Below are 25,112 nucleotides of genomic sequence, written 5' to 3'. Positions count from 1 at the left end.
CGCATATTTTATATGGCATTCCCCAAGGGTCTTTCTCTATGCTGTTGAGCAGCTCTTTCCATGCCGCTTCTTTACTTCTGACGATGAGGGTCCGGAGTCTCTTCCTTGCGCGTTTCTGGGCTTCGTCGGCGTTACTCACCTCGTTATCCATCACCGCTGTCGCGCCTCTGCGCCTAGTGCTTTGCAGTGTCCTTCGGGTGCTGCTGCACTCCCGTCGTGCATCCGTTACCTCCTCATTCCACCAGTAAATTGGCCTCTTTTCCGTAAAGTTGCGTCACCTCAGGGCTGCAACGTCGCAGGCCCTCTCGATTCTCTCTCGCAGCTCCCTAGCCTCCACCTCGGCGCCATCCGATGTCTCCTGGGCCCATTGCGGCAGCCTGTTTAATATCTCCTCTTGTAGTTTCGCTCGGAACTTGTTTGGGTCCATCTTACTTATTACCCATCCCCTGGTAATACTGGTGGTGGGTTCCACTTCTTCTCCTCCCCTTGGCTGTGCTACCCGGCCTGGTTTCGCACCTGAGTCCCGATTGCTGGTCTCGTACATCACGTACTTGTGGTCGGTCAGGCTCTCGTCCTGGCTGACTTCCCATGTACCCGCCACTGCTGCAGTGAGCGAGCTTGATGCCAGCGTTATATCCACAGTCGATGTAGCTGTACCTCTTGCGAACGTCGGCCGCTGCCCTTGGTTGCAGACCATGAGATCTGCCTGCGCTGCCATCACTTCCACGGCCTGCCCACGTGTGTCTGTCCTCGCGCTTTCCCACACAGTTGACCATGCGTTTAGATCTTCTGCCACTATGATGCCTATGACCCCCTTCTCCTTTGGTTTGTTGAGCACTGCCTCGACCAATCCATCCAGATATTCCTGGAATTCTTCGTCCGTCTTGTTGGGTGAGAAGTAGCAGCTCGTCACAACGACGTTGCCAATACGTGTCGTGGTATATCCTGTCCCCCTGATCACCAGTTTGGCTGGCAGCGTGTTATCCAGGACCAGTACACCGGCCTTTCTGTCCGAGCTGTCAAACCATCTTCCCCCACCCTGGCTCCGGCTGGGCTCGCTCACGATTGCGGCCTGCACTCGCTTGTTCTTGGCTGTGGCGATCAGTAGGTAGTCGTGCCTTGCGTGAGTTGTTGAGGTTGATCTGTATCACGCTTATGCCATTGCAATTGCCCGTGTTCCCCCCGGGGCGCCTATCACACCTGGTGCAGTGGTTAGTGGCGCGCCCCCAGCTATGCCGCCATCCATGCTGGTGTTGAGGACTAGGCATGGTGGGCAGAGTCGTTGTTACGGGTCTGCTCCGTGCCCTCGTTTATGGTTGCTGCCTGCTGTGGTTGCGGGTAGAATGGGTTCACCGCTTCAGTGCCCTGCGGCGTGTCCAGGCCCTCTCTCCAGGTGTCTATCTCCATCCCCAGCTCCATACCATCCCTATGGCTGCGCTCTTCTCCTCCGCCCTCTCTGATGGCGGTCGGGGAACCGCCGTTTGGAGTATACGACGTCCTACTTCCGTTTCCAACTGCCACTGTCGCCTTCTCCTGTTTGTTCTCAACTTCGTCCACCCGCTATTGTTGTTGCTGCTGACTCTGCACCGAGATTTCCGGGGCTTCGCTTCTTTGCAGTGTTGACTGCGGTGACTGCGACCCCACCTGTAGCGGGAGTGTTTGCTGGGGTCGTGGTTGTTGTTGTTGTTGCTGTTGCTGTCGTCGCTGCTGTTCTCGTACCTCGTCCCCTTTCGTTCGTGTTGCCGTTGGCCGCCTGGGGGTTGGGGATCCGCACACCTTAGCGAGTGTTATTCCAACTCTGAGGTTGGCTTGATCTATGAAGACTTTCTTCGTCGATGACGTAACCCTAATTATGGCCGCTTTCTTCTCCCAGTGGTATTTGTACATCCTGACGACGTATGTCGGCTCCTCGGCTTCCAGTTTTCCCACTGCCGCCCCGACTGCTGCTACCAGTTTGTCTTCCATGGTCATGGCATCGAGTTTCCATATCTTCAGCGTTTCCGTATTAGACAGTTTTATCACTTTGGCGTCTTCCTCCATGGCTACTTGTAGCTGCCTGGCTCAGTTGTCGGCATCCGCCAGACTACCGACTTGGAGCAGCGTTGCCCCGGCTCTGGTTCTACGTATTCCAACGACGCCACTCGCAGGCGCGTTGGTCGAGGCTTCCTGGGCGCATTCCCGGGCCCTTGCCACCATCTCGGCGTACTGCCTTTCCGGATGGCTGACAAGGACCGCGTGCTCACACCTCCTCTTCTTTCTTCGGTTAGTTTGGCGCTGCGTTCGGATCCCTGACTCCTGGTCTAGTAGCCCTGTCATCCTCTTGTTCGCCGATGTCTTTGTCGTCTTTGCCATTTCCTTCCGCTCCCTCCTCTCCGCTCGTTCTGTCCCCTGTGTGGTGAGGCAGAGGATTCCGTGTAACGATTTGGCTCCACTGTGTCACAGAAGCTTAGCTTCTCTTCTGTTCATCGTCTAGGCTGGTCTCGTCCGTCTGGGTGCCTTTGTCTACCATTGTTGGCCTGTAATTCCGGTCTGACCTCACTAGCGCCGCTGCAGCTGCAGCTGCGCCTTCGCGCCCCGTTCGGCGATGGGAAGCTGCAGGCTGAAGTTCCGGCCATGCCTGTCCTGCGCTGTCGCGTGTTTCTCGGAGATTTTTTCTTTCGGTGCTGGGTACATTGCTAGAGGCTGCTCGCCCCACCTCCTTCCTCTTTTTCACCTCGTGGCGTTCCTCCGTGAGTACGTGTAGTAGTCGGGAAGCAAGTCGCCCTTTTTGGCCGTTTGCCGCGCCCCGCCTCGGACACAGTTTAGCAATGTGTCCGGGAATGCTGCATACGTAGCACGCCTGTTCGCCATCCTTCTGGTGGCAGTCCGCCACACGATGCTCCCTGGAGTTGCAGCGAAAGCACCCCCTGAAGTCTACAAATTCCCTTGTCCAGCACTTGGCCCAGCCGATCTGTATCGTGCCGTTCTCCACGCACGCTGTTGCGGCGCGCACTGACATTTCGGCACACGCTGTCAGAGTCCCCGGCCTGCCCTGTATCTTGAACACAACTTTGATGCTGCGGGTCTCCGCGTATCTTCCCAGCGCTTCGATAATCTCTTCGTCCGCCGTTGGGTCATGCAGGCCCCTTATGTGTATCCTTTTCGTCCTTGGGCCCAGAACTTCTGCGTTCCTTCCGCATGCTGCCGTGGTCTGACGCATCAGTTCCAGCGCCTGTCCGTACGAACAGTGGCGATGATGTCCTCTGAGGCGGCGGCCTTGCTAATGCCCATTATGTCTAGGTTGTCTGCCCTGATGGTCCCTCTCAGTGCAACGCTGGTTGTCGATGGCTGGTCGTATGTGGGCGGCTCTGGGCTCTCCTCCGCTTGGTTCCTGCCTTTCCCAGTTTCTGTCCGCCGGAGCGCGTACATTGCGCCCTGGACGGGTCCAGCATCTTTCGCTATACCTTCGTCATCTTTGTCTTTTTCCGCGTGCCCCAGTGCATCTGATTCGATTCGCCCTGGGCTATAGTACTGCCATCGCTGCTGCTGCTGCCTCCGGTCGTCGCAGTCTTCGTTAGTCTGTTCCTTGCCGTTGCCTTCGTTTCTTTTCCCGATGCCTACCACCCTCTAAGCTGGTGGATGTGGGGGTGAAGGTGAAGGTGTGCCACTGCCTGGCGGCACCTTTTGATCCGCGGTGTTGTTGGCTGCAGCTCGCTTGCGCTTTGATAGGCCAGTAGCAGTCTGCCGTTGTCCGGTGCAGCCTGTATCGTCCGTGTGTTCGCCGTATCACGCCTCGTGTTCGACTTGTGTGGTGATTTGCCCACTCTCCTCCCTCAACTCGGTGATCCTGGCCACCCCTTGACTCTATAGCGTGCGCAAGTCTGTGGCCAGCTCTTTCTTGAATCTGTTCTGCCTGCTCAGGTTCTCTACCACACCCTTCATCTCAATCGCCCACTTGCGAATTGCCGAGGTCAGTGAGTCAGCCCCGGTGTTCGGCTCGTCTACCTCCCTGCGCAGTTCTTCCCGCCACCTCTTCAGCTTGACCGTCGCCAGCTCCCTCTCCTCTCTGTGAAGGTTACGGCTCTTCTCATACAACGCCTGTGTCATTCGGCTTATGGCGATGAGCTCCTCGGCCGTCCTGCAGGCATTCGTGGGGTCGACCGTGAGGGCCTCCCACGCTTCACTCCTTGGTTCTTCGGGCTTCTTCCGAGTCATGTCCCCTCTGTCCTCGGCTCTGTCCACCCCGCCGTGGTCAGTTGGTTCGAGGGTCGCTATGGGCCCCTTGGCTGTGCCGCACTGCCATTGCCGCTGGAGCGCCTGTGAGGCTTGTAGCTCGGCTGCTGCCGTCCCTTCAGTGTCACCCGGTCGGTCCACGCCCTCGCCCTGCTCCGGTTTCCCTGACATCCTGTCCACGTTTAGCAGAGGCGTTGACCACTCCCCGTCGTTATGTGGCTTGGTCCTGTGTTCCCGCCTTGTGGTTGGTGGCGGAGATCTCTGAACAATGTTCTTGCTCTTAAAGGGCTTGTCCAGCGGTCCGTCTCCAATAACGCCGGCCCACGACAGTCAGCGTTGGTCCGCTTCCGTGCATAGCGTCTTCCCTGTCGCTCCTACGGGCTGAAGGGCCATGGGGTCCACCCTCTCAGCTGTTGCGTTGTAGTCGCCTGATGTCAACGGTCGCTGGCCTATTTCCTCACCCCGCGCCGCCGTGGCTGGGGCTCCGTACCCCTACTCCGTAAGTTTTGATCCTTCAAATCCCTTCATGACGGGTTTTTGTCAGGGTCCCTCCCTTAGGTCGCCGTTAGTCACTCCCCGCTCCCTATTGACCTCACCGGCATGGTAGGACCTTCTGGGGCGCGAGGGCTCCGCCGGCATCGCTACAACAGTTCATCACAGCGAGCCTCAAGCCCCCACACCACGACAAAGTGGCGACCCTGTGGAGGGAACCTAACCTAACCTAACCTTACCAATGTAAACAACAAGATTGGGGGGCAAGATGGCTGACATGAGATGACAGGACATGGGGTCGGTGTGTTACCGGCCTAACCTAACCTGACCTTTTTTTTTTTTTTTTTCAGCGGCGAAGGGGAAATCTTCAAAAAGACATCCGGATGTTCAAGTTGGTGTCTTTGGATAGTGCCGGATTTGTACCGGCTGAAACCCCTCCGCCGCTCATCACCCAGGACGAGGCGGAACCGCTTTCGCATTACTTCACCTCGTCCCTGTGGCCGGCCTGTTCTTCTGGCCTCTTACCCGCACGCACAGAGTGTCTTGCTGCCGGCTCGCGGAATCTGCTGTCACAGCAGTTAGCTACCGCAATAGAGTTTATTATTATAGTGTTAGTATGCCTTATATTACCTTAGTTTACCTATTAACGCAATAGCGCATCGTATTAGTATACTTTCCCCTACCCCCGCGCAATAGCGCATTAGCCTATGTTAGAGAGTATGTTTGTGTTAATACTTGCAACACATTTGTTGTTTATAAATTTAATCTTTACGCCACTTATTATATAATGCTGTGCTGAGCGTAGTCAGGTGTCATGCCTACCGCAGCCTGTGGCCTACTGCCGGCGCGGAATTTGCTGACACAAGTGTTCCGCGCCGGCCTGTTCCCATTTAGCCCTTCATTCGTTGTGGTCGCTTCACTGTCAGCTTGACCCACTACTGGCGCGGAATTCGCTGACGCATTGTTTCGCGCCGGCCTGCTCGCACCTGTTGCAACTTGAGTCACTTAAGTTTATACACCCACTGCCGGCCGGAATTGCTGGTGCAATTACTCCAGTGGCCTGTTCACATTTCGCTATGCCGTTTAATTAATTGTTTTGGTATTGTTCACGTTATCACTTAAGTCGGTCACTCGTCACTCCTGTCCCTTTCAATCCCTTCGGATTTGTATCCCTACCACCACTCCTCACCAGCATGTTGCTCGCACTGCTTGGCCTGACCTCCCTTGTCAGCCTCCAGTCAGACCTGGTGACCCCATCCTCCACGGTGATGCGGTAGTGCGGGAACATTCGTTCATGCTCCGCCGAGCTGCCACACTGACAGCTGGCGGTGAACACCGTTCCGTCCAGCACTACCGCGTCTCGCCCGGGGGGTTGCATCCCCAGCGAGCTGGTCGAGTTGACCAATTTCTGGGTCCCCCCCACCGTCTCTTGATGTAGAGGATGGCCCGGTTGTTACCTAGGTTATTCACATCACCGTAGGTCATCCGGACCATCGCTCCCTCCTCCGCTTTCCTCGTAGCCGGGGGCCGGGGCTCCCCTCTTCGGATCAGCCTGGCTGCGTGTTCGGTCGCCAGGTTCTCCACCCTTCTCATGGTGTCTTCGATACCCCCACTCGCTAGTTTTATCTCGTCCTTCCGGTCGTGTAGATGGCCTCCTCTGAGGAAGCAAATCGAGTGTGTGTATGATAAATCACACGCGCACCCGGCCGCCCCCCCCCCCCCCCCCCCCCTCTCAGCCTGTCCACTGGTCTGCTAGCAGGCCGAATGATCGCTGGTGCGGGCTGTTGTCTGGGCGGTTGCCCCTGTCGCACCCTCTCTACCTCTTCCTTTGCGCGCAGAACCCCTTTCGCGTACCGCTGCGCCGCTTCCCATTTCCTTGGAGCCTCCAGCATCGCCTTGACGAGTTCGGCGATGCCTTCGACTTTCCCGGTGACACCTTCCATCTCATCGCTCCGGTACTTCCATGCCGGGCAGCGAAACCAGGTGTGGTTCGCGTCGTTCTTGGGCTCATCACAGTGGTGACACCTCGGTTTCGCCTCCTTACCTATCCTGTTGAGGTACTCACCGAAGCAACCGTGTCCGGTGAGCCCCTGAGTAAGGTGGAAGCTCAGCTGGCCGAACCTCCGTTCTACCCAAGGCGCGACAGATGGTATGGCCGCCCTGGTCCACGCCCCCTTTTCCCCGTTGGCCCATTCTTCATCCCAGCTCTGAATCGTCCTCTCCCTTTCCTACCGTCTGAGCTTCGCTTTGGCGATCTGACTGCGCAGTCCCTTTTTTGCCTCCGCGGCGGAAATTCGCCTGCGCTCTTCCGCCATGAGGTGAAGCGGGATCAGCCCCGCCAACACCATGACCGCTGCTGTGGATGCGGTGCGGTGCGCTGAGATCACTCTCAGTGCGCAGATTCTTCCCACCGTGTCGACTCTGTTCTTATTTCTGGCCACTTTTAGGGCTTCGGCCCAGACAGGAGCCCCGTACAGCATTACTGAGTACGTGACTCCCGCTAGGAGATACTTCGCGCTCTTCGCGGGCCTTACCTGGTGCCCCTTGACCATTATGGGGTTGACTATGAGTTTATGCCTCGTAGTCAGGACCACCACTCCTGTCTTTTTTTCGGCCAGCTCCAGCCTTTTCTCGATCAGCCAGTCTCACAATCGGTTGATGGCCTCCCCTGCCGTTGCCTCGAGCAGTTCCGCTGTCCTCGCCGTCACCAGGAGCGCGATGTCGTCTGCAAACCCAATGGTGCTCACCCCCTCTGGCATCTCGATCTGGAGCAGGTCGTCGTAGGCTAAGTTCCACAGGAGCGGTCCAAGGACCGATCCCTGTGGGACTCCCGCCATTACCAAGCGTATTTTCATTCCCTCATTGGTATGGTACATGAGCCGCCTTTTTTCCAGGTAGCTCGCGACCATGCCCAGGAGGTACTTCGGCATGCTGGTTTTTCTCTCTTTATTGCCTCTAGTATTGTGCTATGCCCCACCGCGTTGAAGGCGTTTTTGACGTCCAAAAGCAAGCAGGGGGTAGCGTGTCGCCCTCTCCTCACATTCGCCTTTCTGGCGATGCTCACCACGTCTTGTATGTCCTGTATCGTAGACCTGCCCCTTCTGAACCCGTACGGCCTGCAGGCTAGACCGCCCGCTTCTTCTACGGCTTCCACAAGTCTCGCGTGCACCATCCTCTCCAATAGTTTCCCCGTGGTATCTGTGAGGCTAATGGGCCTGTACTTCTGGATTCCGGGGGTCCCTTCGGCAGTAGGACAAGTCTCTGGCGTTTCCACTCGTCGTGAAAGCGGCCCATCCGGAGGCATTCGTTGAAGGCTTTCAGGAACGCCTCCGGGTCACTTTTCACCGCCACTGCCAGAGCCTCGTTTGGAACTCCATCTGGTCCTGGGGCCTTTCCACCAGCTAGTTTCTTGGCTGCCTCCTTCAGCTCCGCCTCTGTGAAGGGGGCCGGCGGCTCAGTCTCTCCTGCTTCTCTTGGTGTTGGCATGGTCCTATGCACGGGAAAAAGGTCGTTCAGGACTCTTTCGATCACCTCGGGATCGTCCGGTTGCTTCGTGCCTCCGAGCTTCTTCGTGATCAGTTTATAGGGAAGCCCCCACGGGTCCTCCTCTATCGTGCGGAGCAGTTCTTCCCAGCACCTTTCCTTGCTTGCCTTGATCTCTCCCCGCAGTCTTTTTTTGGCTGCTTGGAAGATTCCAAGGCTTGCGTCCGTTCCTTGACCCCTTGCTCTCTCCCGCTGTACCTTCCTCCTGATCCGGAGGCAGTCCCTGCGCAGTTGCGCAATCTCCTCGGACCACCAGTGCGTCGTTGCTCTGCCTCTGGGTGGTTTCTTCTTGGGCATCGCCGCCTCGCATGCTGTGGTGATCCTTCTCATCAACCTAGCTGCGTCAGTCCCCTCTGGAGTCCACCTCGTGTCGCCTTTGCAGAAGGAGTTTGCCATGGCCTCTTTGTTAAGTTTCCTGACCATCCACCCCCCCGTCAGGCCACTTCCCTTTCAGTTCTTTCCTCTTCTCTGGTACCCAGCTCATACAGAGGTAGCGGTGGTCACTAAGGGTTTCGTCCTCCAGGACCCGCCACCCCTGTACTTCGGTTACGACTTCCGGTTTCCCCGTCATGATGTCAATCACTGACCTTGATCCCGTGCTCTCCCGATACCAGGTTGGCTCTGCGCCAACGTTGATCGGGAGGAGGTGTAGCCTTGCCAGGAGTTCGGCAACGGCTTGGCCCCTCGCGTGCAGCTTCGAGGACCCCCAGCTCGGGGACTTCGCGTTGAAGTCCCCAGCCACGATGATCCTGCCTCTTGTTGTCCGGATGCTGGCCTCCAGGCTATCCAGCTGGGCCTCGAAGTCTCCGGATGCAACGTTGGGCGAGAAATAGCAGCTAAAGATTGTTAAGCCACTCGTTCTCGCCCAGACGAACGCCTCCCCTCTTGCCTCCAGCGTGAGGGTGCCCGGGAGGTTGTTCGTCGCCGCTATTGCCGCGTCCCCCCGCCGGTCCACCAGCCAGCTTGCCTGCTTCCCCGCGCCGCTGAGTTCCGAGACTATCAGAATCCCGGCCCTTTGAACGGCAGCGGTCTGGGTCAGCAGGTCTTAGGCCGCACGACTCCGGTTAAGATTGACCTGGAGTATTACTACTCCAGGTCCGCCCCTGGGTCCCGTGGTGGCATTCCCTCTCACTCCTGGCATGCTGTGGTGGAGAACTCGAGCATCCGCCCGAATGATACTCCAAGCGTGGTGGGGGAGAGCATTACTGCCGCAACCCCCGCCGTGCCCGTCTCCCGCGTGGCTGGTGTGCTGTTGTTCACCTTCCCGGTGGCCCTCCTTCCCTGCCGGAGCTTAGCTTTCTGTAGTTCCTCCTTGGACGAACTGCAGCGACCGCTCCAGGAAAAGTGGTCTTCTCTCAGACCCCAGTTCCTGCAGTTCAGGCACCTTGGACTAGATCCTTGGCACTCCCTCCCCTTGCGCCCCTCCGTACCGCACTTCCTACAGGCGTTGGAGTTGTCGGGTCCAAGGCACTGCGTCGCGTGGTACCCGTACCCCTGGCGGTGGGACCGATCTACCGCGACCCTCTCCCGGATCCGGCAGACGGTCAACCCTATTTTGATCTTGCCTAGGGCCACAAGTTTTCGGGCAGTCCGCTCTGGCATTTTGCACAGCGCGGTCTGTGTTCCCCGGAAACCCGGCCTTAGCCTTATCAGTTTCGCCAGAGGGGCCTTCAGGGCTTCCGATAGGGCCGCCCTAACTTCCCCCTCCGTGGTTACCTCGTCTAGGTCTCTGACCTCAACGACCATGGACGGCTCAGGGTCGAGACCTTCGCCTCTTCCCCCAGAACCCCCCTGACCGCCTCGCTCAGAGCCCGGGCACCGCTAACGCCTTTCACTTCTAGGAGGACGTCACCCCCCCTAGTACTTCTTGCCGCCGTGACGTTGGCACCGGCCTTGTCTGGGTCCACGCCCACCTTGACCTTTTTAAGCACGGCGTCGGCGTAATTACTGCCGCTTGCTATTTTTATCAAGACCGCATCCGGGCGAACCGGCTTCCTTTTGGGCCCACCCTTCGGCTGGGCCACCGCTGTCGTCTTGTGTGTTGGCTGGGGAGCAGAGGTAGCGGGTTTGGCCGGCCTCTTGGGGCGGCCTCTCCTCACTACCTCGCTCGAGGCTTCCTTACTCCCCTCCTCTTTCTCCTCGAGGCGCGGCCGTTTTTCCGCCGCCCCCGCGGATGCAGAAATCTCCTTCCTCTTCGACGTCGCCGCGTCTTGGACAGTTGCCTGTTGTTGTTGCTGCGGTGGTTGCCGAGGTTCCCGCGCTGTCTGGGTGACCTTGTCCCCTGCCGTGCGTGGAGCCTTGGCCACCGCCAGCTCCTCCTCCATTTTCCCCCAAGCTCTTTCGACGTGGCGGACGACGATGGCTGCCTTTGCCGTGTCTTCCTTCAACGTCACATTGGTGTTTTTGTGCGCTAGGGCGAAGCCCTTCATGCCCTCGATGAGGGCAATCAGAGACTTCAGGCAGTCCCTCCCGCTTACCTCCGTGATGCTTCTGGTGGCGCTGGGGCAACTCATCATCCTTGCCCCCTCTTTGGCCATGGTCTTGGGGATCGCTACCTTCGGTCCGAACGCGCCCACCTTCGCCTCCTTTCTTGGCACCTCCAAGTCGACGAGAACTAGCGGCGTCTGGACAGGCGCCGGCTCCCTCATCTGGTTCTCCACACTGATGATCGGCTTGTGTGGTGGTGGCGACCTCCGGAGGCTGGTCCTTCTCGCGAAGGGGTCCAGCTCGAAAACCTCAAACTCCATATCGTCATTACTTTTGCTTTTGTTTGTTGTGTTTGTTTGAGCATGCTGCGGCGCCCGGCCCAAACAGATCCGGCGGCCCCGACAAGTTCGAACTGACTTTCTACCTCCTCCGCTTCCGGCATTCCTTTACGCTTCCCTTTACTCCTGCAGTTCTATAACCTCACGTGTATACATGATTACGAAGAAATCGCGCCACTTCCGTTTATACGAAAGTCGTTCAATCGATAACGCGCAGTCGAATGTACGTACATGTAACGTATATACGTACCTACCCACGATTATCGAAATCCTGCCTAAACGTCTTCTCCTCTGTAGTCTATACCCAATACACACAGGCAGACTCACACCCGTACTAAGACGAACACAGAGTCACGTAGAATACGATTGTATTTCAACTTGTTGGGAAAAAACGCGGCGCGAGTTTTGGGCCGGACCCGGTCGTCCGGGGGGACTCCTGGGCCCACGGCGCTTGCACTGACCGCTAGCTAGATGGTTGAACTAGTCCAGTCGCTCTGTCTCGCTCTAAATAGAGAATAAGGAATGAATGCAAATGGAGGGTTGGTAGAACGAAGAAAAATAATAACGGTGGGTCAAGGAAACGAAAGGAAGGAATGAAACGACACAAATGGGACGCAAAACGTCAGTCGGCCACACGGTTCGGCGGACTTTCAAGTCCGGGCGGAGATAACGAGATGCCGAATCTTCCCCGGTAGTTTATTATTCTGGCCAACGTCCCGCGTGGTCCGGTGCCTGAATCCAGCCTCCCGGAAAACGGGATGCGCGAGATGATTATCGTCCTAGTATCTAAAAGGACCCGCAACGCTTTTGCGATTTTTCGGCTGGTATACATATAGCGTATATAATCGTTATTGTATAATGTAAAATCAGCCAATGTTTCGCAGGAGCATTGCGCGGCAATTATTATACCTTTGCGGTGATCGAATAAATTTATACGTACAATATATTTATACAGAAAGAATTTTGACGGACAAATCGGGGGGCAGTCGCGTTCATCGTCGAACCTCGTTCGCTCCCTGAATTTGTAAATGCTTTAGGGGAAATGAAAGTGAGGCGGAGATGTTAAGAAGAATAGCAACACGTTGGGAAAAATATCAGCTGAAAGTGTAGCTCTTCTTTTTCATTTAGCTATTTTCCCTTCCGTACCGGTCTTTTTATCCCTTTATACATACAGATATGCACTTCGGTGGCAGCATTTTTATACGCCGCGAAGTTCACGCTCGTTTAAAAGAAACGCGCGGAAAGTGAAGGAAGATCAAGTTTATTTTTATCATTTCAACGCATAGAGAAAAAAATTAAGTGAAAAGGTAAGAAAATTCATGTTCATTTTTTTCGTTCTCGAATCAAACTTTCAAAGGCAGAAAAACACATACAATTAAGGCTGCCACTGTTTTGTCTAGTTTGCAGGATTTGAAAAAAAAAAAATTTATTCGTGGTAAACCGTGCTATACATATAAATACACTTGTACGATTGGCAGCTCCTGCAATGGAGATATTATACACAGGTGTATCTATACTGAATATGCATATATCAAGGTATTACGTAAAAATATAGGAATAAACCGTGAAACATTTACGAATCAAAAGAACCTTGTGAAAAAATTTTGGTATTTCGGGTGAGAGTACATGTATACGCATTGGAGTGTGTTCGCGCCACTTTACTATTATTATATTAGTTTGTAAATTTATCACAGCAAATACTTTAGTTTCGTTATATTTGTATGTTGCACCTATTTACCACGTATAAGGTGACTAAAGAGTCACAACAGTAGATTTACTTTCTTATTCCACATGACGAGTAGTTCAACGTTATAGTAATTCAAATTACGTACTTATTGCCCACGTCAGAAATTCGTAGGCCGATACTCGAATCGGCAGTTACGTACGTTCGCTTGGCCGGTGAGGGCGTAGCGCAAGTTAGTCTCAAGCGCTCGAATAGGTAGGACGTGTTAGGTTTGCCTTAGACACGCGCGTCGATTATTTCGTTTCGCGTAGTTTTAAGATTTATCCGTTTAACACGGTCGGGGGAGACGTGGTTCACCCTCCGGTTGGGCCGGGGGTGTCGCGTCTCCCGGGCGAGCGTCATTGCACTTCAGCGTTGGTTCCCGAGACGTCGGGACCGCTGTTTGCACGGCATTGGGCCACCTTGACGCTCCCTACTCCCTGCTTCCACGAGTGCGTGGAAGTTGCGGAGCACGGTTTCTCATGGAGACTTAGATAAGTTGGCTTAAGATCATTGAATGATCATTCAATGTAGTTGACAAGGAACGCACCAGCGACTGTATTATCCTGTTTTATGATGATCTGATTTGCAGTTAATAAACACTTGTCTTGCTTCGGCTTTTCCCTCTGCACCGTGAGGGTTTTTATGCCGAAGCAAGCGTCTTGTCTTTCCCGCGAAATCGTGTTATTTATTTATTCACCCTCTCACTCACTCATCCCATTCCGATTGAAGTTAGAGAAGAACTCTGGTCAAACGACCAAAACAGAGTGAAATGAGAAAATAGTATAGAATCGCGAAAAAATCAATTTAGGCAGGTTACCACGTCCGAGAGTATTTTTTCTCCATTTTTACTCTACACTTATTTATCTTTTAGTTCTGTTTTGTTCTGGAGTGGTCTGTGATGCAGAAAATAAGTTTACACACACACACACACACACACACACCCATGTATACATTATACATACATACTGTTTCGGCCGATTGCCTTGATTTATATATTTCATATTTTCGCGCATTAAAATTGTACTACGCGAGTCGCGCGCGATACTCATTTTAGACGCTTACGCGCTCAAGTCAAGTTCAACTCTCGCTCATGGCGTCGCCGCAGCAGCTTCGCGCTCCGCGCCACTTTTGTTGAAACAAGTAATTTTTATAACTTTGATTAGGGAACGTTTTGTACAATATTTATCGAAAGAATATACAAGTTTAGTTAAAGTTAAATAACGTGAGTTTACTTTTATTTATATATATATCTCTCTCTCCTCAACCGCAAGATTCTGTTTTTTTTTCTTTGCGCACCCACAAGATCCAGCTTTTTCTCTTCAAGTTGCAAGAGCCGCAACATTTTTTGGTCCTTCGAGCCGGATTCAGTCAGGTGCGTAAAAAACGCTGTATTTCACAAAATCTCGGAGTGAGACTTTATCTTACAAAATTCTCGAAGTGAGAGAGAGAGAGAGAAAGTGCTCCGAAAAGTTCAAGTGCATCATTTCCTTTGTTAACCTAATCTACATAAAAAAAAAAAAAAAAATATAACTTTTAAGCTACGACTCACTCATGTCTAGCTTCTGCAAATCAAGTGTAAACTGAAAAATCATAAAAATAAGTTGCATCTGTGAAGTGTGCAAAAGTGCCAAAAATCCATACAACTCGTATCTGCAAAAACCGTTACGAGTAGTACGACTCCATCTTGAATCATCTCAAACCGACGCCGTGACGTCATCATCAAGTCGCCGGCCGTCGAGACTTCCGCTTGGAGCAAGACCCGAAGCGCCGTCTAGGCTGCTCCCAGTCCACCATCTTGGGCGCCGAGAGAGTCGCGGTGGCCACCGAGCAGCGCAACGGCGGAGCCACCAACAAAGAGCGGAAGCCGGAGCTCCGCAGCCGCGAGCTGCGACCTGACATCAGCTCCACTTTTCTGCTCTTCGTCAGTACCGGCATCGCTTTTTCCCGCCGAGGCGTAGCTCGCCACACTTCAACAACGGCAGCAGCTACCGTGGCGCAGAGCAGTTCTCAAGCAGACGCTCCTGCTGGAGCAGGCGGCGCCCCGCAGAACATCAAGCGAGCGATCTCTTCGGAGCAGACATCGCAGCGCGGCGCACCAAGCGCTCGCTGCCTTCCGGAGTCCACCGACGTCGTCGCGCGGCGCAGCGAGCTCCAAAACCCTCATCAGCTGCCGTGGACAGCTTGACGCAGCACAGGCGCTCACTTCACACGGAGACAAACACCTGCGTTTCACTTGAAACGCTACAAGAGGTTACGTACACAAGCACTGCTTGACTACGTCAAGCAACCTAACCTCACATTCAGTTCTTACTACAACCCAATAAACACACACCAGTATAAATTTCGTATATGAAACGTCGAAGTCGTTTAATAATGGTATAAGTATAAAATTCAACCGTATCACATATACTGTAATATTTCGGATGGATATTATTCGTATGATTACTCTGTTTATTATGCGTATTTCATTATACAGAAGTTTAAAATACGTATTATTATAGCAAAAGCAACGTATAGTATATTTGTTCATTATTCGTACGAAAATCGTTTAAAACTTATATGTTTAACGATGTTGGTACTCCATCTTTCAACGTTTTATCAGAATCGTTTCATTTGAATTTACAAATTACGAGCTATTAACGTTCACGAAATTCGTTTATGATTTTGGTAATCACAACATATAATATTCATTCATGACACAACTGCCAGCAACTTTAATTAGACGTTTATCATACTTCCTATTCACCATTGCACAGCAGTATATTGATTGTTTTATGAACGTATATCTTCGACTATTATAATGTACGTTTTATTGGTATTTCTGATCTACGCGTGATAGACGTTTATGAAATTCATTTTCAATCTTGGTGTCTACAACATCTATATATATATATATTAGGGTGTGTCGAAAATGAACTTTTTTTTTTTCTTCGCTCCTACCACTCAAAACTTTAGGTTTTGACATTAAAGAGGTCCTCGTTCAAGGAGGGCGCTGTAGCTTGAAGTTTAGAAGTCGCTCAACGAGGATTTAGGTTTCCCATCTAATTAACACGTAAAAAATATTGTTTTTCGTTCAAAATGATGTCAGGCAACCATAAAATTGGCGATGTCTGTATTTCTTGGCTTATTTGAAAGCATGACTCATCCCCTAAACGATGATAGGTCGTTTTTCGACTTACCTTGTTCCAATTTTTTTTTACGCCACTTTTCGACCACAATAGTCACTTTTTCAAGTTTACAAAGTCTCCAAGGTATCAATGAGTCCAAAATGAATTGCTACAAGTATTGATTCTTGATTCGAATATAAATAACCAATTCTAAAAATTGGTAAATTCCGTATCTTCAATTTTATTCAAAAAACCATGTTTATTTTGAGAAATTTTGTATGTTTCACTAATTTTTGGAATTGGTTATTTATATTCGAATCAAGAATCAATACTTGTAGCAATTCATTTTGAACTCATTGATACATTGGAGACTTTGTAAACTTGAAAAAGTGACTATTGTGGTCGAAAAGTGGCGTAAAAAAAATTGGTACAAGGTAAGTCGAAAAACGACCTATCATCGTTTAGGGGATGAGTCATGCTTTCAAATAAGCCAAGAAGCACAGAAATCGCCAATTTTTTGGATGCCTGACATCATTTTGAACGAAAAACAATATTTTTTACGTGTTAATTAGATGGGAAACCTAAATCCTCGTTGAGCGACTTCTAAACTTCAAGCTACAGCGCCCTCCTTGAACGAGGACCTCTTTAATGTCAAAACCTAAAGTTTTGAGTGGTAGGAGCGAAGAAAAAAAAAAGTTCATTTTCGACACACCCTAATATATATATATATATATATATATATATATATATATATATTGTACATTCATCATACAACTACCAGCAACCCCAATTAAGCGCTTAATTATTGCGGTTTTCCACTATTGCACAGAAATATATTCATCGTTTGATGAACGTATTTTTTCAACGATTATTGTTCACGTTTTACTGCTACTTGTGATCTACGTTCAATAACCGTTTATGAAATTTATTCAATATCGGACTATTTTCAAGATACATTGAATTGTATAATATGTATATTTGATCAAATGGGTTCATACTTGTTTTACTTCAACACGATTGAGGAAAATTCAACGTTGAGTACAATATTCAGATTATGAACGCACTTTTAGTATTCATGTATGCGGAACCGCCTGATGCCAAGCGGTGGCCAAATCAGTTGATTATCTTATAATTAGTTTCCGAAAAATGGACTTTAATTACCCGTTATTTTGATGCCAATATTATGTGGTAACTAAAGCTGAACACTGATCTTGTATTCATTTACCGGTGCATGGAACATAGATATAACCAATAAAAGGAAGAGAATAAAGAAGTGTCCGAAACGTGAATAATTTCGTACCAAGAATAATAATTTATTGTACATTTTTATAATTATTTCACAATATTGGTTATCATATTATAATATATTAAATCTCATTATTTGGCACGAATTACGTCAAGACTTCAATATCTTGTATGAGTACTTGCTAAAACAAGCGTTCATCATATCCTGTCGCATTTTTAACGTCGTTTGTACGTTTATTTTTCGCGCTATTTTATCGGAGTTCTGTGCGTTATACATTGTGTCACTACTGATATATTATTCTCCTGCTCTGGTGCGTCAGCGTCGGTAACGCTGCAAGCTAGAGTAAGAGCGCAATAATTATATGTAGAGACAGAACTTATCCCATGGACCGCGCATTCATACAGTAAGTGTAAGTATAGCGAGTGGTAAGACAAGGACAGCTCGGAATAACACGGGCATATATGGCAAAGTTGATTCCCTTTTGGGCACGATCTCTCTGTCGCTCTTGCGTCTCCTCTATCTTTGTCTTTGTCTGGGAGCCTATATTCATCCCCACCCTTGCAACTGGCCTCAGGCGCTGGTTATGGCGTTATTCGTCAACCGAATGCGGAGGTGCTCGGATCGATCGGTGATCGTGTAGCAAAAAAGGTGAGAAGCTATTGTTAATCTGCGGCCTAGACGGAAGAAGCAAATTCGTCATTAAATAACGCTGGTAAGTACAACTACATATTTTTCCAAATATGGTGGTATTTTGTCTTAATACATCGAGCATTCTTGGTTGAAAAAATAATGTGTTTTGCAACTCAAATTCTGTCTCTTCTGTATTTTTTTCTTTCCTTTCTTTTCTTTCTTCAAAAGAAACTATGTGTAATGTTCTGCGTCTTTTTCTCTAAACCAAACGATGTACCATAAAAATATGGAATAGTTTATTGTTTATTATATAACGTTCATGAATATTTTTGAACTGTTTTTAAACGTTATTTATATGTGTTAAGTTTACTATGATACGTATATTATAGGTTAATTATATTAGTTCTTGTCGAATTTGAGGAAAACTTCATGTTAATAATCATCCCATGTGATCATGCGGTTATTAGTAACTTTTGCTCTGTATTGTTTGAAATCGGTTTCGTGTTTATTATTTTTTTAGATACCGTTTCAACATATCTATAACATACATATGAACTCGTAGCATCTTCCAAAGTAACAAAGTATAGTAATACAGCCACGTAAATATTTCTGTGCCATCGAAATCACAGAAATATTATTTTGACAATATTTTTTATTTTCTTTTCCCTTCAATTGAAAATAACAATTATTATCCATCAGAAGAAGACGGTCATGTTAGACAATAGAGACAATAGAGAAGATCCGTAGCAATAAAGCTTTTTCACCAGTTAGTGCAACAACTTATATAGAGGTTTATTAAAAATTATGTATTTTGATCCAAAATTCTGTTTTGTGTATATTTTCTTGGATTTGGGCTGAATAAATATTAAAAAGGGATTTGCACCTGAATAATTTTGTAAACACTGGTAAAAATAGTGGTCATCTACCCATCAAACGTATATAATACGCAGGAAATTCGTAACAAGTAATTTTATTCCATTGGATTTGACTTTGATCTTTACCGATAAACGTATAGTATACTCATGATTTACGTTCAGTAGTAGGCGTCATGATATACTATTCGAAAAGTATTAGAATATAAGCAGGACATCGGCCCAGAATTGGTTCAACGTTAAACTACGATCTTGTTTAATTTGTAGTAACAATAAATAGCGATACATAGAACTATAAGTACTATAGAATAATAATATTAGTAACAGTACTATCTAGTCCTGAAATATATCACGATTCCTACTACTGAACGTAAATCATGAGTATACTATGCGTTTATCGGTAAATGTCAGAGTCAAATCCAATAGAATGAAACTACTCATTACCTGCGTATTATATACGTTCGATGGGTAGCTGACCACGTTTTTTATTCGTGTTTACAAAATTGTTCGGCTACAAATGCCTTTTTAATATTTATTTAGCCCAAATCCAAGAAAATATACACGAAACAGCATTTTTGATCAAATTACTTAATTTTCAATAAAATTTTATATAAATTGTTGCGCTAACTCGTGTAAAAGCTTTATTGCTATGAATCTTCTGTATTGACTCACGTACTACGTTCATTAGGTTCATTTAACTTTTAGTTTTCAGAGTGGTGTGCGGATATTTACGACAAATAAGGCAAGCACGTTAAAGCGTACATCATTTCTTGTCTGGTGTGTATTATTATTTAGTTTTATAACATGCCTCATGATTTAAAAGTTCTGAGTAAACGACATTTGCGTCGCAAAACAGCTATAAATACTCGTAAAGTATTACTGAGTATTGCAGGCAATAATTGTGCACTCGAGCACCTTACGAAATCACAATTAAAAGATGCTAGTCATGAACATGTGTCTTGTATCGGAGAATATGTGCACTCTATAGATAGCGATTATGATGTTGATCATATCCATCAAAGTAATGAACAGAATGAAGAAAACTCTAATTCGAACCGCGATAATAAAGATTTCAAAGACATCGAAAGTGACATAGATAGCATCAAAGCTACGTTGTACAGTTCTGAAGATAATTCAAGTTCCGTCAGCGATGAAGTGCATTTAGATGATGAAACGAACTTTGTTGAAAATTTGCGCGACTGGGCATCTTCAAATAACATCACACATAACGCGATCGATCAATTGCTAGCATTATTGAAACCAGCACATCCTATCTTACCCTTAAGTGCTAGGACTCTACTTCACACGTCACGACGTATTGAAACGTTAAATTTAGACAACGGAGAAATGTGTTATTTCGGTTTGGAGAAATGCTTGAGACAAAAACTCGAGTCAGGTCTCAAAAAAGGACTGTCACCTGAACATACGTTGCGAGTTGATTTTAATATTGATGGGATTCCCGTTTATAAAAGTAGCGGAACATCATTTTGGCCAATTTTGGGACGCAGTATTTCAATGATCGATGATAGCCCATTTGTAATTGGTGTTTATTATGGTACGGGTAAACCGATGCCACTATCTTCATATTTACGAGATTTAATTAAAGAAACGTCACGTTTAAGCACCAATGGTTTTGAGTTTAATGGCACCAAATACTTTGTCAGAGTTGGTTTATTCGCGTGTGACGCGCCCGCGAGATCTATGTTGAAAATGTGTTTAGGACATTCGGGTAAGGATGCTTGCGAGAGGTGTAAGATTCGCGCAGTTCATCTCAACCGTAAACTGTGTTATCCATGTGACACCGAATTCCAGAAGCGAAAAGATAGTGATTTTGTTGCACCTAGTGAAAACGATCGTCACGTTAAAGGACGTTCGCCTCTTTTAGATCTTTACGTGGGACTAGTCTCCCAATTTCCTTTAGATCCCATGCATTTAATCTACCTGGGAATTTTGAAGAGGTTGCTCCTTAAATACTGGGTCGAGGGTTCACGTGATTGCAAATTGTCTAAGGATATTTTGTTAGAAATTGAACGTATAATGAAACTATTGGCGCGATATGTTCCGGCAGAGTTTCCTCGAAAGCCCCGTGGATTTTTGGATTTGCATCGATGGAAAGCGACAGAATTTAGATTTTTCTTGTTATATTCCGGCCCTGTTGTAATGCGGGATGTGCTAGATCGAAAAAAGTACAAACATTTTTTATTATTGTCTGCCGCCGTGTATATTCTATCGAATACAGCCTTGTTCTCGCGTTTTCGAAACATCGCGCAAGATATGATCGAAAAATTCGTTACTCAAGGTGCTAAGATATACGGACAAAACTTTGTCGTATATAATGTACATTCGCTGCTGCATGTCATAGACGACGTAGAACGATTTGGCCCATTAGAAGAATACAGTTGCTTTGTGTATGAAAATCATTTGGGCCATTTGAAACGACTTATTCGATCGAAACGCTTGCCGCTGCAGCAGCTGAGTAATCGACTTGAAGAACTAAGTTCTATTCGTAAAACTAATTGTCAGGAAAAATTTATTCCTAAACCCAAATTTATTGGAAATTCTCGTGAATGTCAGGCTCTGGAAACGAAAAAATTCAAAATATCAATAAAAAGGCCGGATAATGTAGTAGCTTGTGGGACAGAAATATTAGTGATCAAATCAATCCTTTTCATTGCCGGAGAATATAGAATTATAGGTACTCCGTTCAAGTACAAGCGAGACCTTTATCAGAAACCTATTAAATCTTCCAAACTAGGGATTTTTTTCGTAAGAAGTTTCAACGTAGCGAAATCTTATCGCGTCGATGATATATTACATAAATTCGTCTGTCTTCCATTTAAAGATGGTTTCGCAGTAACTCCGATACTACACGAAATGAAATAAAATTTTTATTTTTTGTTAAACATCTCAACGAAACGAGCTCTCGACAAAAAACAGATGATGAACCTACGATTCTCGGCAATGTGTACGAGGAAGAGGGATTCGTTCAAGACATGTATAGTATGTCTATGTCTACCTCGCACACATTCCCGAGAATCGTAGGTTCATTATCTCTTTTATATTAAAAGTTTGCTTCAATTGAGATGTTTAGCAAAAAATAACATTATCGTATACCTATTACCATATACCGTATATGCCGAGTCTAATTTACCTAGTAGTCCAATATACCCAACTCTACCATATGTTCATAACATCACTTTTGAGCTGATTTATTATAGTTTTGTACGTCACATTGACGTTCAAGTATTGGTTAGACATGCGTTCCCAAAATCTTCATAATGTTTCATGATCGATTCATCTTTTAACTTATATACTACCTTGCATATTCCTATGTTGATGTCCTAATTAAAAACTTTTAAACTGGCACTTTTTGCTCAGAGTGGAATAAAAGTGCTTGAATTTTGATCAAATATAAATTTATACACCAGACTAGAGAATATGATACATTTAACGATGTTTTTACTCAGTCGTGCTGCAGAACTATGTATGCGGTGATTGAATTCTTGGTTGGCGAAGATAGAGAATGCGCATTGGTACCAGTTCTTTGGCTGGTCGAAAACAACACCCAATGTTACTGGCCACGGACAAAAACTGAAGATCATTTTACAAAACTTGTAAAATCAAAGGCTGCCTATGAAAAAACATGGCCAAAGTTTGCCATTCACAAAGTACTGCATACCGGAGGTGATTATTGGAACGTAGAACTTTTTTTTACAATTGTATACGGATTGAATGTTTCAATCATATTAATTTTCACTTGGATAAGAGTTACGACGATATATTTTGATCATATTGTACATTTGTGATTAATTTTGCTAATCAATGAGCATTCGGTATTGATTGATATTCCTTGATTAACTAACAGATGACTACCACGACACCGAAGCAACGATGGCGCGCCTACTGGAGCTGGGCACGTCCGATGAATCCGGAATAATTCGCAACATCGCTAAAAAATCCACTGTAATACCTCAGCAAGATATTACCAATGACGTGGACGAGAATGAAGCTACGAACAGTGATGATGTCGAACCTGAGCCGCAAAAGAAAAAACGTAAACACAAAACCGACAAGAAGAAGGCTAAAAATCGACACGTTAGTAACAAAAAAAAAAAAACGAAGCGTTCTCGTGAAAGTTCAAGTAGTTTAGGTTACACCTCTTCAGCTGACGAGAATTTGCCACCGTCCGAAGTCGATGAATCGACTTCTAACCGTAATAAGAATACTCGCTACATTAACTCAGCCAAAGGATCTACCAAAAATCAGACACCAAAGAAAAACTTGGCCCACAAGATCGTACAGCACCAGTATAATGATAATTCCCATGAGTCACCGAATCAGTTGTCTGGATATGAAACATCAAATAGAAACATTTCTAGTAGGATCATCAGGTCTACCACGCAATATGACTTATCAAGATCCTTTTCACAACTTGAACCTTCAACCCCGACCACATCACGCGAACAGAATACCTTTGAAGAAAAAACTCTGCAGTATTTAGAACACATTAAATCCTACACTGAACAAAACCATCTGCTACTACGTAAAATCTTCTCAAAACAGAAGGAAGTCAGCATCGACGTAACAAAGAAACCAGCCGAATTCCCAAAACTTCCTCTTAACTCCATGGAAGACTTCTCCAACCTCGAAAATATCCTGAAATCCGAAGAGCATCGAACTTATTTAGTGAGTAGACCTTGCAATCATATTCAAAATATGTATGTCATGACATACGGATAGGTACTAATACCGAGCGTATTCTTCAATGAGGGCCAACCCCCTCCCTAGCGCAAACCAACACAGGCACATGAGGCTCGGCCGGGAGGGGATAGAATGCCAGTGGCCATGTTAGTCTCCACTCGACCGAACTTCACGTACGCGTCATGTGCCTGAGTTGGCTTAGCACTAGGGAGGGGGTTGTCTCTCATTGAAGAATACGCTCGGTATGTGTTGACTGCAAAGGAATAATGAAAATTACTACAGGCATACAGAATTGCGGTTCGTAACGTTTTAACCCTCTCGGACCGTATGTTGCTTCTACGCAACACGCACTTTGAGGCTTCATAAAACTGTATCGGTCGCAAGGTCAGGGTTCTAACTGCATAGTTCCATTAAGCAAGGTCAGATGGCCTTATAGATACTCCTAAACCCTGAGGTAAACTGCTTTCACCCATCGAAATATCAATATGGTGAGAGATTTTCATTCAACATGAAATCGGTCTCGGTCTGATCGAGAGGGTTAACGTTAAAAAATGCTGAAAAAATATTAGGAATCGACAATCTCCAACTAGTCAAAATTGTTATCGATGTTGATAACAGTAAGAATATTTTGAATTCAATTCGACATTCATTCATTTTAGTATTTTGTTGCAGACCGGGAAACTGGCTTCTGTTGGAGGGACAAGCGGTCGCCAATGTGTGTTGGCTATAATGAGGTCACTACTCACAAACGAATTAGCGATGCAATTCAATTGGGCAGGGAGGGACAAAGTCCCATTTCAAAAGACATTGACAATGGAAACTGTTTACGGTAATGAATAATTCATGAAATTTTCGAGAAACAGTTATTACTTGGATTTATCGTGTGAAAACAATATTATTCACACATTATTATTCAAATTATGCAAACTGTTAACTTTTTTCCCAATATATTCGAGATTCATCACAATTTACATTGAAATTATTCCTTATCAGTTATCAATATCGTGATATTGTACCTTCCTTTTGATGTATTTTTTCTCAGAGGCTGTGAAACAAACCTTTCTTGGCAAGAAGGAAATTGGTGATGCAACCGAAACCAGTGTTTCGTGTGCCGTGAAAGACTGGTTAAAACTAGCTCGATCACGGCATACCTATGTACGAAAGAAGGGCTAAGAAACTGTGGTAAACGTCAACTAATTTTAAAAACAGTCATATAAAAGTACAAATCATACAGGCATATAAATATTTCTGATATAAGTGTAATATTCTTAGCGTTTTCTGTTAGTTGTAACTACCGTGAAGACGAAAGTATAGTGTAGGTTGAGCTGTGTCTATGAGCTACAAGATGTACCTTTTTTTTTGATAAATGAGTATTTATAGATATAAGATATTTGTGTAACGTTCTAACAAAGATATAATAAAATCGATTCACATATATAAACTAAATTCGTACGCTTTCTAACTCAACCCAGACTTGTTTCTAGCTAACGTGAAATGATCTTCCTCTATAGCAGTGTACTATATACGCTTTCAATTACACATCCAAGATACGTTATGTATTCAAGTCTAGAGGTCCAATTAAAAACGTTTTTTAACACTGTATAATATTCGTTTAGACATAAATAATGAAAGATTAAAGCGTCATTAACAGAAAACATTTTGTCACGTTAGTTAAACGGACATTGTCAACACATTTTAATAGAAAAAATTTCCTTCATAATTTGAGTTTTAAAACGTACTTGCGAAACGTCTCTTAGTAGTCATCAATATCCAAATATTAGACGATTACCATAAATATTAAAATAACGGATTTTCGAT

The 25,112-nt window shown here is 46.8% G+C and overlaps 2 protein-coding genes across 6 annotated transcripts; one reads left to right on the top strand and one right to left on the bottom strand.

Annotated features, from left to right (window-relative positions):
- Positions 1-274: 274 nt before the first annotated feature.
- LOC138190355 (uncharacterized) lies at positions 275-1,246 on the bottom strand. Its single transcript, XM_069133137.1, has 2 exons — positions 1,201-1,246; positions 275-1,092 (listed from the first exon to the last, which is right to left on the bottom strand). Exons 1-2 carry the CDS (start codon positions 1,244-1,246, stop codon positions 275-277), a joined length of 864 nt encoding a protein of 287 aa, XP_068989238.1.
- A 16,002-nt stretch (positions 1,247-17,248) lies between these two features.
- Positions 17,249-24,740, top strand: LOC124211590 (uncharacterized). Of its 5 annotated transcripts, none has more exons than XM_046610820.2 (6): positions 17,249-17,803; positions 19,299-19,370; positions 22,061-22,277; positions 22,459-23,279; positions 23,954-24,123; positions 24,337-24,740. In XM_046610820.2, exons 3-6 carry the CDS (start codon positions 22,076-22,078, stop codon positions 24,377-24,379), a joined length of 1,236 nt encoding a protein of 411 aa, XP_046466776.1. In that variant the 5' UTR covers positions 17,249-17,803; positions 19,299-19,370; positions 22,061-22,075; the 3' UTR covers positions 24,380-24,740. The 5 variants fall into 5 exon arrangements, 4 of the variants coding, with proteins under 4 accessions (XP_046466776.1, XP_046466774.1, XP_046466775.1 ...); XM_046610818.2 differs by having other exon boundaries at positions 17,265-17,803; positions 23,967-24,123; XM_046610819.2 differs by lacking the exon at positions 19,299-19,370 and having other exon boundaries at positions 17,265-17,803; positions 23,967-24,123.
- Positions 24,741-25,112: the final 372 nt, after the last annotated feature.

The sequence above is a fragment of the Neodiprion pinetum genome, chromosome 2, assembly GCF_021155775.2.
Source record: "Neodiprion pinetum isolate iyNeoPine1 chromosome 2, iyNeoPine1.2, whole genome shotgun sequence".
Lineage (NCBI taxonomy): Eukaryota > Metazoa > Arthropoda > Insecta > Hymenoptera > Diprionidae > Neodiprion > Neodiprion pinetum.
Note: the sequence above shows the minus strand (reverse complement) of the source record. Positions and strands in the feature narration are given on the sequence as shown.